The sequence below is a fragment of the Vigna umbellata genome, chromosome 9, assembly GCF_029865625.1.
Source record: "Vigna umbellata cultivar VRB3 chromosome 9, Vumbellata_1.0, whole genome shotgun sequence".
Taxonomy (NCBI): Eukaryota; Viridiplantae; Streptophyta; class Magnoliopsida; order Fabales; family Fabaceae; genus Vigna; species Vigna umbellata.
In genome coordinates, this window is record NC_142173.1 from 12299459 (window position 1) to 12314836 (window position 15378).

The 15378-nt window shown below is 35.3% G+C and overlaps 1 protein-coding gene across 1 annotated transcript; it reads left to right on the forward strand.

Annotated features, from left to right (window-relative positions):
* The first annotated feature begins 438 nt into the window (after positions 1-438).
* LOC148192564 (uncharacterized) lies at positions 439-5520 on the forward strand. The gene is made up of 4 exons (XM_088099137.1): positions 439-832; positions 2501-2966; positions 3130-4625; positions 4846-5520. Exons 1-4 carry the CDS (start codon positions 455-457, stop codon positions 5260-5262), a joined length of 2757 nt encoding a protein of 918 aa, XP_087955263.1. The 5' UTR covers positions 439-454; the 3' UTR covers positions 5263-5520.
* Positions 5521-15378: the final 9858 nt, after the last annotated feature.

Sequence of the window (15378 nt, forward strand, 5' to 3'; positions counted from 1 at the left end):
ACAAAAGGACTATAAAGACTAAAGCAAAATCAGAGAAGAGAACATGTAGTTTTTTCATACGCCAGTTAATTGCCAACTACGTAAAGATAGAGATTGAAAAGGAAGAGTATATGACAAGAGCTGAAACCTTCAACCTTTGTTTCCTTATCGATGATGAAGATCTACATCACAACCACTCCAAACCTGAAGTGTAACAAAAGAGAAAAGGTGCAAAGAATAATCTGTCAGCAAAAGCAAATTAAAGAGAAACTATAGCTCTTTTGTCTACCTCTGATGAATCGTTCTTTAAGAATAACAAGTGCTATTTGAATTTTTTAATTATATATTAAGGAGAGGGAAGAAAAAATAAAGGCATAGGATCCATGCATGCATGCTTTTGTATTTAAAACGATGAAAGACGATAGGAAAAGAAAGAGATCTGGTCGGAGAGAGAAGAAGAAAGAAGTAAAGGGAAATGGTAAATCCTATCCCAAACTTTGCGAGGAACATTTGGGGCAAATGGAACATTCAGGGTGTTGTCCTTGTGAGTTTGACCATGCAAATAGTTCTCATCTTCATAGCTCCTTTCAGAAAACGCTCGAGAAATACATTATTGGTTTCGGTGCTTTGGTGCACGTACCTTGTTGCAGATGTCACTGCGGAATTCTGTGTTGGCCTCATCTCCAACAAATATGGTGATAAAGACACGGCAGTTTCCACCATCGATGACTACTTGCGAGCCTTCTGGACACCCTTTCTGCTGCTGCACTTGGGTGGCCCTGACACCATTACTGCTTTTTCTCTCGAGGACAATGAACTTTGGCTCAGGCACATGCTTTCTTTCACGGTGCAGGTAAACCTAATTTACTTGTATTTCTTAACAATATAATTAATCTATGTATTCTATCATAAAAAATCTTATCATACTATTGTCCAGGCACAATATTCAATAATATAATAATATACCCATGTCATTACCCTAAGTGTCTCTTGTATATATCTATAATATATGTATTTTTCTGAGAGAAAAAATTAATCTGTGTAGTATCTGACAAACATATATTTTCCAATCATAATACTTAAAAATAATATACTGCTTTAGATATTCCAATCCAAGCACTTTGACATTGTTGGTTTAATTTAAAAGAAAATTGTATTCTACATCACCTTGTATAATTATATTTTTCTTTTACTCTTCTAATGTTTCAATCAAATTTATATATTCAATTATGTTTGACAATCCCAATTTCGTACATTGTGCAAATTTCATAAACTTACTCTATTGGAGAGGACTAGAGGTACTGTTATAAACAAGTCCAGGTACAGAAAATGCACAAGGAAGGAGTGGAAATTAAGTCAACATGAATCCATGCTATTACATTTTCTTACATATCTATTAAGTAAAATATACACTACTTAAAAAAAAGCATCATCGATACTCAGTAAAAAAACACAACATAATACGAGATGCTTTGGCAATTAACTTAGAAAGATGAGTCCAAATTATGAAGATGTGAAAACAATAGTAAAAAAAGTTTGGTCTGGCTTTCGAAGAATAAAGTGTAGCCTCTCTCTTCCTTTAATTTGTCATTAAAAGAGTAGTGTGTTGGAAGTATATCTAGTATGACAAAAAATAATATTTTTATTTTTACCTTTTTTACTCTCGTGTTATTGTTAAGTTTAAAGTTGATCTCTTAAAACTCGTATTAATTTTTTATATATTATCATGTGACAGTAAGCTAGTTTTGATAGTTAGACTTTAAAAGCTTGTATTTAATGTGCTTCAAAGATGAATTTAAATTTCACATCATTACATAATTCAAGTTCATTTTGACATTTTACATATTGGTTTAAATTTTATTTTTATCGATAATATTCGGCCTAATTATAATTTTCTTCTGATAGTATTACAAATTTTGTCTTTGATTTTCCCCAGATTTTAACTCAAAAAGTTATATTAATTTCTCTAACTTTTAGTTAGTATAATAATTTGCTTAAAAAAAGATATTGTTATTACAATATTAATATATTATTCCTTTAAATAATCACAATACATTACCATATCATATTTCTCAATCTTATTCCGTTATTATTGGAACATGATAAAATTTTAAAATTAAAAAGGTTTTGAAATCCGTCCTACATGAGATGAGATTATGGAAAGAGACATTAATTTAGTCCATGAGATATATATAAACAAAAAACTCAAAATTATTTGAGACACCTAAATTTTTTATATTTATTTGATATTATCTTTTCTTATTTTTTATTTTTTTTTCGAAAAAATACAAAAATTTATACTTTTATAACTATTTTATCCTGTATGAAATGAATGTAAAAGTGTCATGGTATCATTTAATAAGAAAAATATTTTTTTAACAACTTTTTTAATACAACCTATTTACAAGTGGTATCTCATGATTGATCCGAGACTAATAAAATAAAACATGTTTCAAAAAGTTATTAAAAAAAATTGTTAACATAATGCTATATATTAATATCTTACCTTTTATATTCACAGGTTTGTCTAACGGGTTACGTGTTCCTGTTGACACTTCCAGAAAACACGTTATTGATCCCTACAGTCCTAGTTTTCATGGCGGGGGTCATCAAATTTGCAGAAAGAACTATTTCTCTTCAACATGCAAGTGCTGACAACTTCCGACAATCTATGATTCAAAATGCTGATCCAGGTCTCAATTATGCAAAGCTCATGTATGAGCTGAAATCAAGAGAGGAAGCAGGACTTCCAGCACAAATAGTAAAAATCATGCCAGAAATCTCAGAACAATTAATCTCAGAACAAGTTGATCAGTCAGATGATCAACATTCCAAGATACCTTCTATAGAGGAATATGATGATCAACATTCCAAGATACCTTCTAGAGAGGAAAATGATGATCAAATTGATGGCAATAACCCTTACAAACAATCTCAAGAAAAAGAAACACCCATTAGTGCCGACTCACAACCAGCCACTCCCAAGAGTAAGCCATCTAAAGCTTAAGCTCAGCAACATCAACAGAATAGTATTCATTGTTATAATATTATTTAGCTTAATTATGTTTTCACTCCACGAAATTTGGACTGAGTTGCTTTTCGTTTTTCCAAATTTATTTTGAAAATAACCACTTTCAAACTTTGATTTAGGTCTCCCTCGTGAAGTGGGAGATTCTTCAACTGAGAGGGATGTTGACGAAAAGCTATCGGATTTGCAAGTAATGAAGGATTTGCAAGTAATGAAGGATGCTTATGACTACTTCAACAAATTCAAAGGGCTGGTTGTTGACATGATCTTCAGCTTCCAGGAACGCAATGAGAGTCGCGCTAATTTGCTAAAAAGAACAGCAGTGGATGCTTTGAGTGTGATAGAGGTTGAACTCAACTTCATCTACCAAGCTTTCTACACCAAGACAACCATCATAGAGAGTTGGGTAGGGCTTTTCTTTCGATTTCTGTCCATTGCTTCAGTCGTAGCAGCTTTGGTTGTTTTCATTTTTGACGAAAAGAGGGGTTGCGAACCCTTTGATGTTACAGTCACCTACATATTGTTGTATGGTGCTGTATCCTTGGAAGTCGTGGCCATTTTCATGTTCATTTTCTCTGACTACTCATTTGCAATATTGTACTCTCGCGGTCAGAAAATCAGTGATTCTGATAGTGGCACTACAGTTGGCACGGTGGCAACCAAACTAGCCACCACTCTCAGTTGGGTCTTGAAGCTTAAGAAACCCAAATGGTCAAAACACAAGGATAACAAGCCAGAATGGTTAAAAAATGAGGAATACGAAGTTTTGAAAAGATTCGTACTGTTTCGTAGATGGTCTGAAACCATCTCGGCATTCAACTTGATATCACGTTGCTTAGACAAGAAGATTAAATGGTTGGATTGGGTGATTAGAAAAATTGGAGTCGAAGAGTTTGTGGAAAAATTGATATATGAGAAGAAGAGGCCATTGCTTCAGAAACTTTGGATTTTTATATTTAACGAGTTGAAAAGAAAATCTGGGGATGCAGAAGATGTTGAAAGTATTCAAAGAATATGTTCCTCTAGAGGTGAGTGGGTTATCCAGGAAGGTGATCTATCACGAGATGATCTGAACAAGTTGATGCGTTATGTGGAACGCAACGATGTCACTTTTGATGAGTGCATAATTCTGTGGCACATTGCCACTGACCTCTTGTTTTATGTAGAAGGTCAGCCAAACGAAACGGATGAGCAGATAAAGAAAAAAATTGATGCTCCTGATCTGGAGAAAGGAAATCATGATGATGGTGAAGATGGTGATAAAGAGGGGCAAAACAAAACGGATGAGAAGAAAAAGAAAGAAAATAATGCTCATGATCTCAAGCAAGAAAAGCATGGTGATTGTGAATATGGTGATATTGAACTGCGGCATTTTAGTAAGCTTTTGTCGGATTACATGTTGTACCTCTTGATCATGCAACCTACCATGATGTCTGCTGTTAGGGGAATTGGGCAGAAAAGATTCCTAGACACGTGTGAAGAGGCCACTAACTTCTTTAACAGGAAAAGTATTGCTGCTGGAGAAAAGAACACTATGATGAACACATCGAGTTGGCTTCTCTATCAGGCAAGGGACAAGTGGGACAAGCTTGTACAATTCATTAAGTTCATCAAAAGGGTAATACATAATCCCCTCTTAAATTATACATACACACCCCAATTACTTCAAATGCTCTAAATTTAACACCATTGTTAAAACTAAAAACTAGGCTATCACTCTTCCTAGATTTCATAATAAAAACACACACATATAGTTCAAAATTTTATCAGCACTAATTATGTTTTAAAATATCAATCATGTTAAATCATTCATTATATTTATAACTTTTTCTGCCTAGGGGTTAAGTGGCACTCGCTGTGGTGGAATTATTTTCAAAGAAAAAGAAGAGGATGATGCAGAAAGTAAAATGAAAGAGGCATGCAAGGCACTACATAGTGTGTCTGTGGTATATGAACCCTCTGCTGTGAAGGGAGATAGGAGCAAATCTTTGTTATTTGATGCGTGTAAATTGGCGAGTATTATAATAAGTTTAGATGGGACGAACCAATGGAGACTGATGGCACAAGTATGGGTGGAATTATTATCATATGCAGCAGCAAATTGCATACCAATCGCTCATGTCCAACAACTTAGTAAAGGTGGAGAATTTCTTTCCATTGTTTGGCTATTGATGACTCATTTAGGCCTAGCCAAGCAGTTTCAAATCAAGGAAGGCCATGCAAGGGCAAAATTGATAGTAAGTGAAGAATATTAGGAGAAACAAAATGAGGGCAATAGTAGCTAAAAATAACTTCAGTATAACTTGTTGCTTCTTTTTTCTTGTTCAAGACTAGAAGATGTAGAGCGCTTGTTTATTTTCTGTGTTTGCGGTATCATATGTTTTTTTTCTTTGAATTACGTAGTCATTTTTGGTAAATAAATAATAGAAGGAATGATATTGTAGAACTACAATTTCTAAAGTAAAATTTGTAATATAAAAGTGTTCCGGTTTCATAATATATTGAGTTATTCTGTTGTACATATTTTTTCTCATAAATATTGTTTTTTACAACTTGTTTAGAGTAATTTTATATGTTAGACGCAAAAAAATATATATATTAAGAACACATATTAAATCAATTATGAAATCAATTAAATATATTTATCTGATGTTATATTTTTAATCAATGACAAAACAACATTTTTAAAAGATTATATTAGATTGGTTAATACCATAAAGGATCTAATATTTGTATCTATTTTAACAAAAAAATCGAACATATTAGATTGGTTATGATCGTAATCGATCTAATATGTCATGCATTAGATTGGTTAATGACATAATCAATCTACTATTTACTGAAAAGTTTTGTCATCTTTCGTATTCTAGCACACACAACTTGTTCGCCAAAACAAGGTTTTTCCTATTCACCAAAATAGGACTTTCCTGTTCACCACAACAGGACCTACTCACTACAGTAGGACTTTTCTCGAGCCATCCACCAATAGCACGTAAGAAGACATAGGCTCCCCAATCATATTGTCATATTGCAATCAACACAACAACATGGCATTCCACATAATCATCATGGACGTAAATCACAACACCTCAAACATCACATCATAAGTTTGAGCAACACCACAACAAAACACATAACTCGACAATACTAGAACATACCCAAATTCACCTAGACAACCCCGACAATGCATGAAAAACATTATATCAATCAAATTAAGCACACTAAATGACTTGGAACATGTAAAAAACACCATTTTACTTCATACACTACTAAAACAAAGGATTTTAACTCGCGCATTTGACATCAGTTTAGTAGTAACCGAAGCAAAATGGTGTGATGACATTTTTGTAATTATCGCAAATGTATATGCCTCGGTTCAAAAAGAACCGATGCCTAAAACTAGCATAGTGACATTTTTGTAATTATCACAAACGTCTATTACCTCGATTGTTTAGAGAACCGAGGTATAAAATAACTGAATTTTTTTAGAGGGTTTAGGCAACGGTTCTTTATAGAACCAACGTCATAGACCCATATTGCCTTGGTTAAAAAAATAATTGAGGTAATAACACGTATTTTGGGTTAAATTTCGCGAACAGAGGAATTGTTAGGCAGAAGCTTTTTTGTACGTGGTGTTGCGCCGTTGCTCTCTGTTCTTCCATTTTCGCAGCCATCACCGTCAACTTTTCTTGCATTTTTTCTTTCAGTTTACGTTGATTAAGTGCTTAGGTATGATTTTCTTTTGTTTTGACTAATTGATTTTGTGTAGAGGTGCTCTTCGAATAAATGCTTTTGGGATGTTCATTTTAGTTCGTTTCAGCCCCAAACTCACCTTCAAGGTTAGTTTCATTTTAGGTTTTTCATGTTTTCGTTTGGTCGATTGTTCTTCATACATCATACACATCAAAACATAAGTATAGGTAAAACTGAGAGTATGTTCAAACGAACTCTAATTAAAATGAAAATTTGTATCCAAAAAATAATGAAAGTTGTCAGAACCAGTAAAATCAAAAGTCAGAAACCAGAAAAGAAATCCACGCATGTATCGCTTAGTGGGAATTCACGTGTCAAGAGGGGAAATTGACACTCAGATGACGGACGCCAGGTGTCAAGCGTAGAGGATTCGAAAATCAGTTAGTGGAAAACAGGTGTCGACAGAATGAGGGATGTTCGTTTTGACGTGTAATGCAAAACTGGGATTTTCGGAAAAATCTGCTCCATTCTCTGCATGCACCCTCTTTTCAGATTTTTGAAAAGTCCCATTCTCTCCTCCTTCTCTCTACATCATCTTCATCTTCTCTCTGAGAAAACACTCACTTTCTCTCCTCCGATCACTATTCCGGCACCGTAGGATCACTTCCAGCGTTCCAAGCTTTAGTTTGATCCGATTGGTTTCAAATTCTGAACGGGTAAGTTTTCTTGTCTTAACCGTTCGTTCTTGTAAACATGCAAACCAAGTTCTGGTTGCATGAGCCCTTAGTTTCACTCTGAACGAGTTTGGTCTGTTGTTTTACTTTGGTTCGAAGAGTCGTTGAGCGTTGAAGGTAGAAAGGATCGTAGTTCGACGAACTGAGTCTCAGTTTGAGGGACGTACGTTCACGCTCTGAGGTAAGAGAAGCTTATTTAATTTAATTGGTATTTGTATGTTGTCTTACTACATGAATGTTCGTTATTTGATTGAATGATATTGATGCATGATGGTTAATATGAATGGATTGAATGAACGTTCGTTTATTTAATGAGTGGAAATGAAATATGGATGAGTTATGTTATAATGTATGAATTATATGAAACTTATATGATATGGATTGTTGGAGTGTGAAAGTTGAATTTGATATGAATGTATAAAGTATGAAAATATATGTTAGAAAATGAGTTTGAAAAGAAATGATTCTGGTATGAAATTTCTCATATAAAAGTATACGTTCGTTCCTGAACGGTCATTGACTGTTCGGTTTTCCTGGTAAACATAGTAAAAAATGGGATTCTTTCATTTGGAGAGAACCCTAGTTGAGAACGAACGCCCTCATGTGGTAATACTATGTTTGAGCGTTCGGCCAAGCATAGTTGTATGCGGATATCCCTTGATAAAGTAATATATCAAACCTTGTACTTTACGATTAGTAGTGCTCGGTCTTACACCTAGCGCTCGTACTAAGTAGTGTTCGGTCTTACACCTAGCGCTCGTATTAAGTAGTGCTCGGTCTCACACCTAGCGCTCGTACTGAGTAGTGTTCGGTCTTACACCAAGCGCTCATACTCATTTCTTGTATAATCTCTTTTGATGAAACAAATAGTGTTCGCCTAACTTAATGGAATTTTCTTATTGACCGTGCTCGGTCATTGACTGGCATTCAGATTTCTTGATGTAAATTCAAATAAGCTAAATATTCATAAACGTTCGGTTTCTTCATGTAAATGCTTCTAAGTATTATTATTGGAATGTCATAAAGTTTTTGTATCGATTGGTTCCAGCATAGAGTCGTAGCCTTTGGTGAGGTCTTTTCAGCGTTCGGTCAGAGTCAGTTCATATAATTGAATTCCCATTGCAATGAACGTTCGGTTCATTCGTTCCCTGCTATATCTATTACGTTCGGTTTTTCTCTAAAAAACGGCACTAAACCTCTCGGTCTCATTCTATTCTAGAACTGGAGATCTCTATATCTCGTTCCATGCGTTCGTCCTCGTTCTGAGTGAGGACAGAACGTTCGGCATTTGGTGTCTTTATAAACCTTTGAACAGAGATGATATTTAACTTATTGACAATAAAGATGAATTTGAGAAAAGTGTTAATGAAAGATGGAATTGAGAATGATTATGAATGAAATAAGAAGAGAATGTGATATGAATGAAATGATGTGAAGTTGAACAAGCGTTCCGGGGAGGAACGACTCATGGATGAATATTGAATTTGTAAAGTATGAATGTGGACAAAGCTTAGCTGGCGATTCATCCTGATGTTCCGTGAGTACTCATCCTCACGTAGAGGAGGGTAGGTCATGTGTGGGAACGGCAGGAGATCCTAGTCCTTAGGGGTACTTTGGATGGAATGGACTAACCTCGGGTGGCAGCTGATGAGAATTCCAGTTACTACATCACCCGGGTGCACGAATCGTCGTAGCTACACATAATTCATACAGTCCGGACAGTTGGTCTAGTATCAGGATTTGATTGAATTGTTTATTGGAATGTATTTGAAATGTGCTTGCATATGAAAATGTATGTTATTACTTGAATTAAATTACATAAGCTTACCCTGCGTTTCCTGTCGTGTCGGGTTTTGTACGTCCGTCCTTGTCATTGCAATGATCATCCGTGTGGATGTGAGCAGAAGGAGTCGAGCTGCTGGATAAAGCGCTGGAAGAAGAAAATTTGGAAGAAATCGAAGTCAAGACCGGAGAGTAGGACGTTCGGGCAATAGTCTAGTTATAGTAAGGTGGACGTCCGCTCACCTTTCCTTTTGTTTAAGTAGGAACGATCAGTATTGTTATTTTGTAAACCGGTCGCATAATTTGGGTAGTGAGGTACGACTTTAATTTGTAGCTCTTTCTGTAAGGTCGTTCAGTCATGAGTGTACGCTCGTGTCTAGTGTAAGACTAATCTGGATTATTATTAATGTAATTATTCTATCATATGGTTTATTGCTGTATTTTTGGGATGTTACAAAAGTCCCTCACAAAAATTTTTAACTCAAAATTCGAAATGTAAATATTTTAAATATTTTTTCAAAGTTTGAAAAGAAAACAAAAAAAGTTCCCGATAAATAGAAAACAATGTTTTCTGTATTTGTTTGAATTTTTGGGATTCTGTCATATGGTTTATGTGATACATAAACGATAATTTGTTTTTTAAAATATACTTTAGAGTACGATTTTGGTAAAAATTGAGGTAAAAAATGATCTAATTGAGACAATAGACCTTTTAATTAATTAATTTTAAGGGTCTACAACATCAGCTCAAACTAGAACCGAGGTAATAGATCCAATTTTTTATTTATTTTAATCGCTTTCAACGCTGCACATCGTGATATATCACACACACACCTTGGCTTCACATTAAAAACTCTATGTAACAACCCCTAACGAGCTCAACATAAACCATTAAGGACATAACCTCATGTATACAATTCGTGATATGTAAAACCCGTAGAAAATAAAAAAAAATCTTTTTATTATATTTTGTGTGATTAAATAATTAATTATAGTGTGTATTTGTGTGAAGAAAGTGTTAAGAAAGTGAATAAAAATTAATTAATATTGGTTTTTATTTTAATTTTCGAAAATGCTTGAAAAAAAGGCTTAAGTAGTGTTGTTTGCAATATATTATCAGTGAATGGAACCTTGGCATAGGGGTTAATGTGTGTGTGGAGGCTATCATGATTTGTCTTTTTGGAGAGAGAAAAATAAAAACATGAAAAAGCTTTGTTTTCTTCAAGTGAATAAGAGGAAAAGTTTGGCTTCCTTTTTATTTTTTTCTTCCCTTTACCTTTTCGGTGCATGACTTTATTTTGGAGAGAGAAAGCCCTTGGAATGTTGGTTTCGTTTCTTTTACTTTTCGATGCATTGTTTTCATGGCTATGAAAATGCATAAAACAACCCGACACATGGAAATTATGATAATAATAACTCGATGCATGATCGATATACCCTAAAACACATAAAAAGCAACACGCAGCATACCTGGTGTCATCCACGAACTCATAATAGCCCCATCTTAGAAGGGAAAATGTCCATACCAATAAATATATATATATATATATATATATATATATATATATATATATATATATGTATATACATGTATATTACCTCATACAAAATCCTAACCCCATAATAACATTATTACTTCATAATCACAATTCATAGATTTATCCAACCTGTTAAAAGAGATGCAACACATGATATTGGTGTGAAGAATGAAGTCCGTGGGAACTTCTAAAGGGATGTGGCTTGGTGGTTATAAAACAAATCCCTTGCCCCCTTTGTAATACATCCCATTCTCTCATGTTCTCTCCTTTTTTGTATTCTCATAATTTTGAGAAGTTCTGATAGGAAGAGAGAGGTGCTGTAAATTTCTTCCAGTAGTATAAAATTTTCATTTTGTCTATCATCGGTATTTTTTCTCTTCTCTATTTTAGTTGTGTGTGCTTGTGCTGTATGATTGATACCTATCAGTGGTATCAGAGCTATTGGTTAGTATTCCGCTGCTATTGTCATTAGGATAGTGTTGGTAAAATTCTGAGTATGCTCTGTGGTTGCGGTTTAATCCGATCTTCCATATCAGAAAAGAGTTATTACTGGAAACGTTTGGTAGTGTGAAAGTGCTGTTTGGGAAAGTTCTGGCTAGGAAAGACTTGGTACTTAAGAGTGTCCGTTTTGTGACCCACCTCTCTTTCCTGGGAACTTCTTGGTGCTTTACTTCACTGTCTACCTGTACTGTTCCAGTAGACAATACTATTCATAGTGAGAAGTGCATAAGCCGGTTCTTAAAAACCATGACAACAAAATACGAGATAGAGAGGTTCAACGGCAACAATTTCGCGTTGTGGAAATTGAAGATGAAGGCAATTTTGAGAAAGGACAATTGCATAGCTGCAATTGAAGGAAAACCCGCAGAAATGACGGAGCAGAAGTGGAAAGAAATTGACAATAACGCCATCGCGAATTTGCACCTATCAATGGCAGATTCAGTGTTATCCAGTGTGGCGGAAAAAGAAACAGCAAGGGAGATTTGGGATGCCCTCATAAAATTATATGAGGTGAAGTCTCTCCACACAAGAATATTCGTGAAGAGGAAACTCTACACTCTCCGGATGAGTGAGTCCACAACGGTGACGGACCACATCAACCATCTGAACACTTTGTTTGCCCAACTATCAGCGGCTGATTTCAACATAGTTAAAAATGAACGCGCGGAGCTTCTACTGCAGAGTTTACCCGACTCGTATGATCAACTCATCATGAATATTACGAATAATAATATTGAAGGTAGTCTACACTTTGAGGATGTTGCCGGAGCAATTCTTGAAGAAGAATCCAGGCCAAGGAACAAAGAAGACATGCTGGAAAGTTCAAAGCAAACACAAGCTTTGGTGATGATGAGAGGAAAATCAACGAAATATGGGTCTAGTGGGAGTCAGTCCCATGATATATCTCAAAGTAAGAAGCATCTCAAATGCTACAATTGTGGTAAGAGGGGGCATGTCAAGAAAGAATGTTGGCACGGGAAGAGTAGAAGAAAGAACTCTGAGGCATCAACCTCACAAGGTTGTATGGCAAATACCTCAGAGGATGAAGATATTCTGTGAGAAAGAAGGGAGGTCTGGTAAGTCATAAAAGCTCAGAAGATCATGACATATGCTTATGGGAGATACGTTGCAAAAGGCTAATGCAATGGTTACATCGACAAGTCAAGAAGAAGCGGTGTTGACGTGACATCGTACTTGGACAAATGTCAGAGTGAAGTTTGCAAGGCAGAACGTAATCTGTACCCGGGCTTAAACATAGATCGAGGTTTACTAGTTTGACTACCAGAAAAGAAAACACAAGAAGACTTGGTTCATTCTGATGTAAGGGAATCACCGGAGTTATTCCTAGGAGAAGCAAAGTTTATTCCAGGAGTTTGAGTGTATTACATCAAGAGGAAGTCAAATGTGTTGTTACCAGTTCAGCTTTTCTAATCTGGTGATTTTCCCAGGCTTGAATCTTCACCTCTTCACGCTTGAACCTAAATAAAGGTTTAACAAACAAACTTTGTTAACATGGAATAAGATAAACCCTCACATTGTAATAAACCCTCAACATCTCCACCATTGATTTCGATCCATGTACAGAGAGACTGGGTTTGTATTTGATATTTCATATGCTAAGTATAATGAAATTTTCATATCAAATCTAGTAAGACCCGCAAGTTACTCTTTCTACCTCTCCGTTGGACCCACCTCAGAGATTTCCAAATCTGTTAGGTATATAAAAAAGAAAAATCTACCTTAAATATTCAACATGCTACATAAGAGAAAAAAATTTATATATTATAGATGATACATTTGATAAAGAAGAAAGATAAAAAGGTGACAAGTGTTGAATATATATATATATATATATATATATATATATATATATATATATATATATATATATATATATATATATATATATATATATGTCATCTTTAATGAAACCGTCATGTATCCGTAAAAAGGAAAAAAAAAAGTCATGGCTACTGTCAAAATCCAGTAGTATAAGAAATGTGCGATTATCTTTGATTGAATAGTTATCTCAATACTACGAGCAAATCAATACATCATTGGCCAAATATCAATATTACACATGCACTTACCAACACAGCATTTAGAGCAAGCTACTCCAAGATGGGGTTATATCAAATTAAATAATTGTATAAAATTCCTCATCAGTTAATAAAAGTGATAAATATTGCTCTTATACTAATGGAAAAATGACATTTTATAACAAGCCTATTATAACGGATAAAAATTATCCATCATAATAAGGAAATATTATAACGTATTTTTTTAAATCAGTTATAATATGAAACGCGGTGGCAAACTTGTAAATAAGTTTAAGACATATTATAACGTAGTTTTGAAAATCAGTTATAATATAAAATGCGATGACAAACTTGTAAATAAGTTTAAAACATATTATAACGTAGTTTTGAAAATCAGTTATAATATACAAAGCGGTGGCAAATTTGTAAATAAGTTCAAAAGATGTATTATAACAAAGTTTTAGAAATCAGTTATAATATCTGTTCCTCTCACTACAAAAAAGTAGGGAATTACCGAAGGCCAGAAGCCCTCGGAAAATGCCACAAGCCGTCGATAATGGGTGTTTACCGAAGGCTTATCGACGGCCAAAAATCCTTCGGTAAATCCCTTGTCGCTAACAATTACCGAGGGCTTTTACCCTTCGGTAATTACCGAGGGCCAGGAGTCTTCGGTAATTACTGAGGGCCAAAAACCCTCGGTAATTACCGAAGGCCAAAAGCCCTCGGTAATTACCGAAGGCCAAAAGCCCTCGGTAATGACCATACGAGGGTATTTACCGAAGGGCAGAAGCCTTCGGTAATGGCCATACTTGGGCATTTACCGAAGGGCAAAAGCCTTCGGTAAAGTGCAGGGCAGGTTTCAGACAAATGGTTTCTTGTGCAACCCAGACCTGTATAATAAATTTCAATTACAAACAGACCTGCATAACAGTTTTCAAACACATAAAAACATGCATAATGTGCATCTCAAAGATGCAATCAATGATCAATATCCAATGCACATCAAATAATCCACAGAACATCCATTAATGTATAGATAATGTATTTATAGTTCAAATATAAAACAATGTAACATAAGGATGTTGTAACATCCAAAGTTTGTAAGTACATCTAACATTGAAATGATATCAACTCAAAATGTTCTAATATCCAAATGTTTGTCTAACAACTAATAAGAAAATGAAACTAATAATGTACATAACTATCATCAGAATGATTTTCATCATCCTGCTCCTCTATTGATGGCTGGACTGGTGTGGGTTGGACTGATGAGGGTTGGACTGATGAGGGTTGGACTGATGTGGGTTGGACTGATGTGGGCTGCTGAGTGGCAGCAGGTGATGAGGAGGGTCGTGGCTGGGTCGGAGGGATATTTTGTACTTCCTGTGAGGTTTCAGGCAAGACTCTCATGACCAGGGCCTTGAAGTTTGTAAACTCTGCTCTGAGATCAGTGATCTCCTGGTCACGTTGGTGGAGTTCCTGCCTGAGGCGAAGAACGACCTCGTCAGGAGTACTGGTGGAAGAAGAAGGCTGGTGCTTCAGAATACCTCCTCTGGATGCTGTATAGTTTACAGCAAGCTGTCCCGCACCATACACTCGTCCCTTTTTCTTCCCACCAACAATGTCGATCCAGCACTGTGTCCTACGGATGTCATCATCTGCATTACTGGCATCATCCGGTGTAGGAGCTGACTCATGTTCAGATCTAGCCTGTGAAAGTCTCGTAGAAAAGTCTTCCTGTTGAAACATTAAAAGCAATGTCAGGGAACGATAGTATAACAGAAATGAAAAATTAGTAATAGTAATAGTGTTATTTGCTTACATGAGTCTTCTGAGATCTTTCATCAACAAATTGATTAGTTCCCTTCCGAACATGAGTCTGTGCAAATACCTCATCCACATGGACCGCCCGTCCTAAAGCCTGTGCCTGTAACATAGTTAAGAATTACAAGCGTACATATGAAATAAAATATACATAACTTATGTATGAAAGAAAAAGTTATGTAATGAGATTATACCATACGAATGGCATGCTCATGAATGGTGATCGACCCACCAGTATGCAGGGTGCCACCCCTTTCAGA

Bases quoted from the DNA above. Each gene is read 5' to 3' on its own strand.
- LOC148192564 (XM_088099137.1), top strand. From the start codon at position 455: ATGGTAAATCCTATCCCAAACTTTGCGAGGAACATTTGGGGCAAATGG. The intron at 833-2,500 runs GTAAACCTAATT...TTATATTCACAG, and splicing joins TGCTTTCTTTCACGGTGCAG to GTTTGTCTAACGGGTTACGT. The intron at 4,626-4,845 runs GTAATACATAAT...TTTTCTGCCTAG, and splicing joins TCATTAAGTTCATCAAAAGG to GGGTTAAGTGGCACTCGCTG.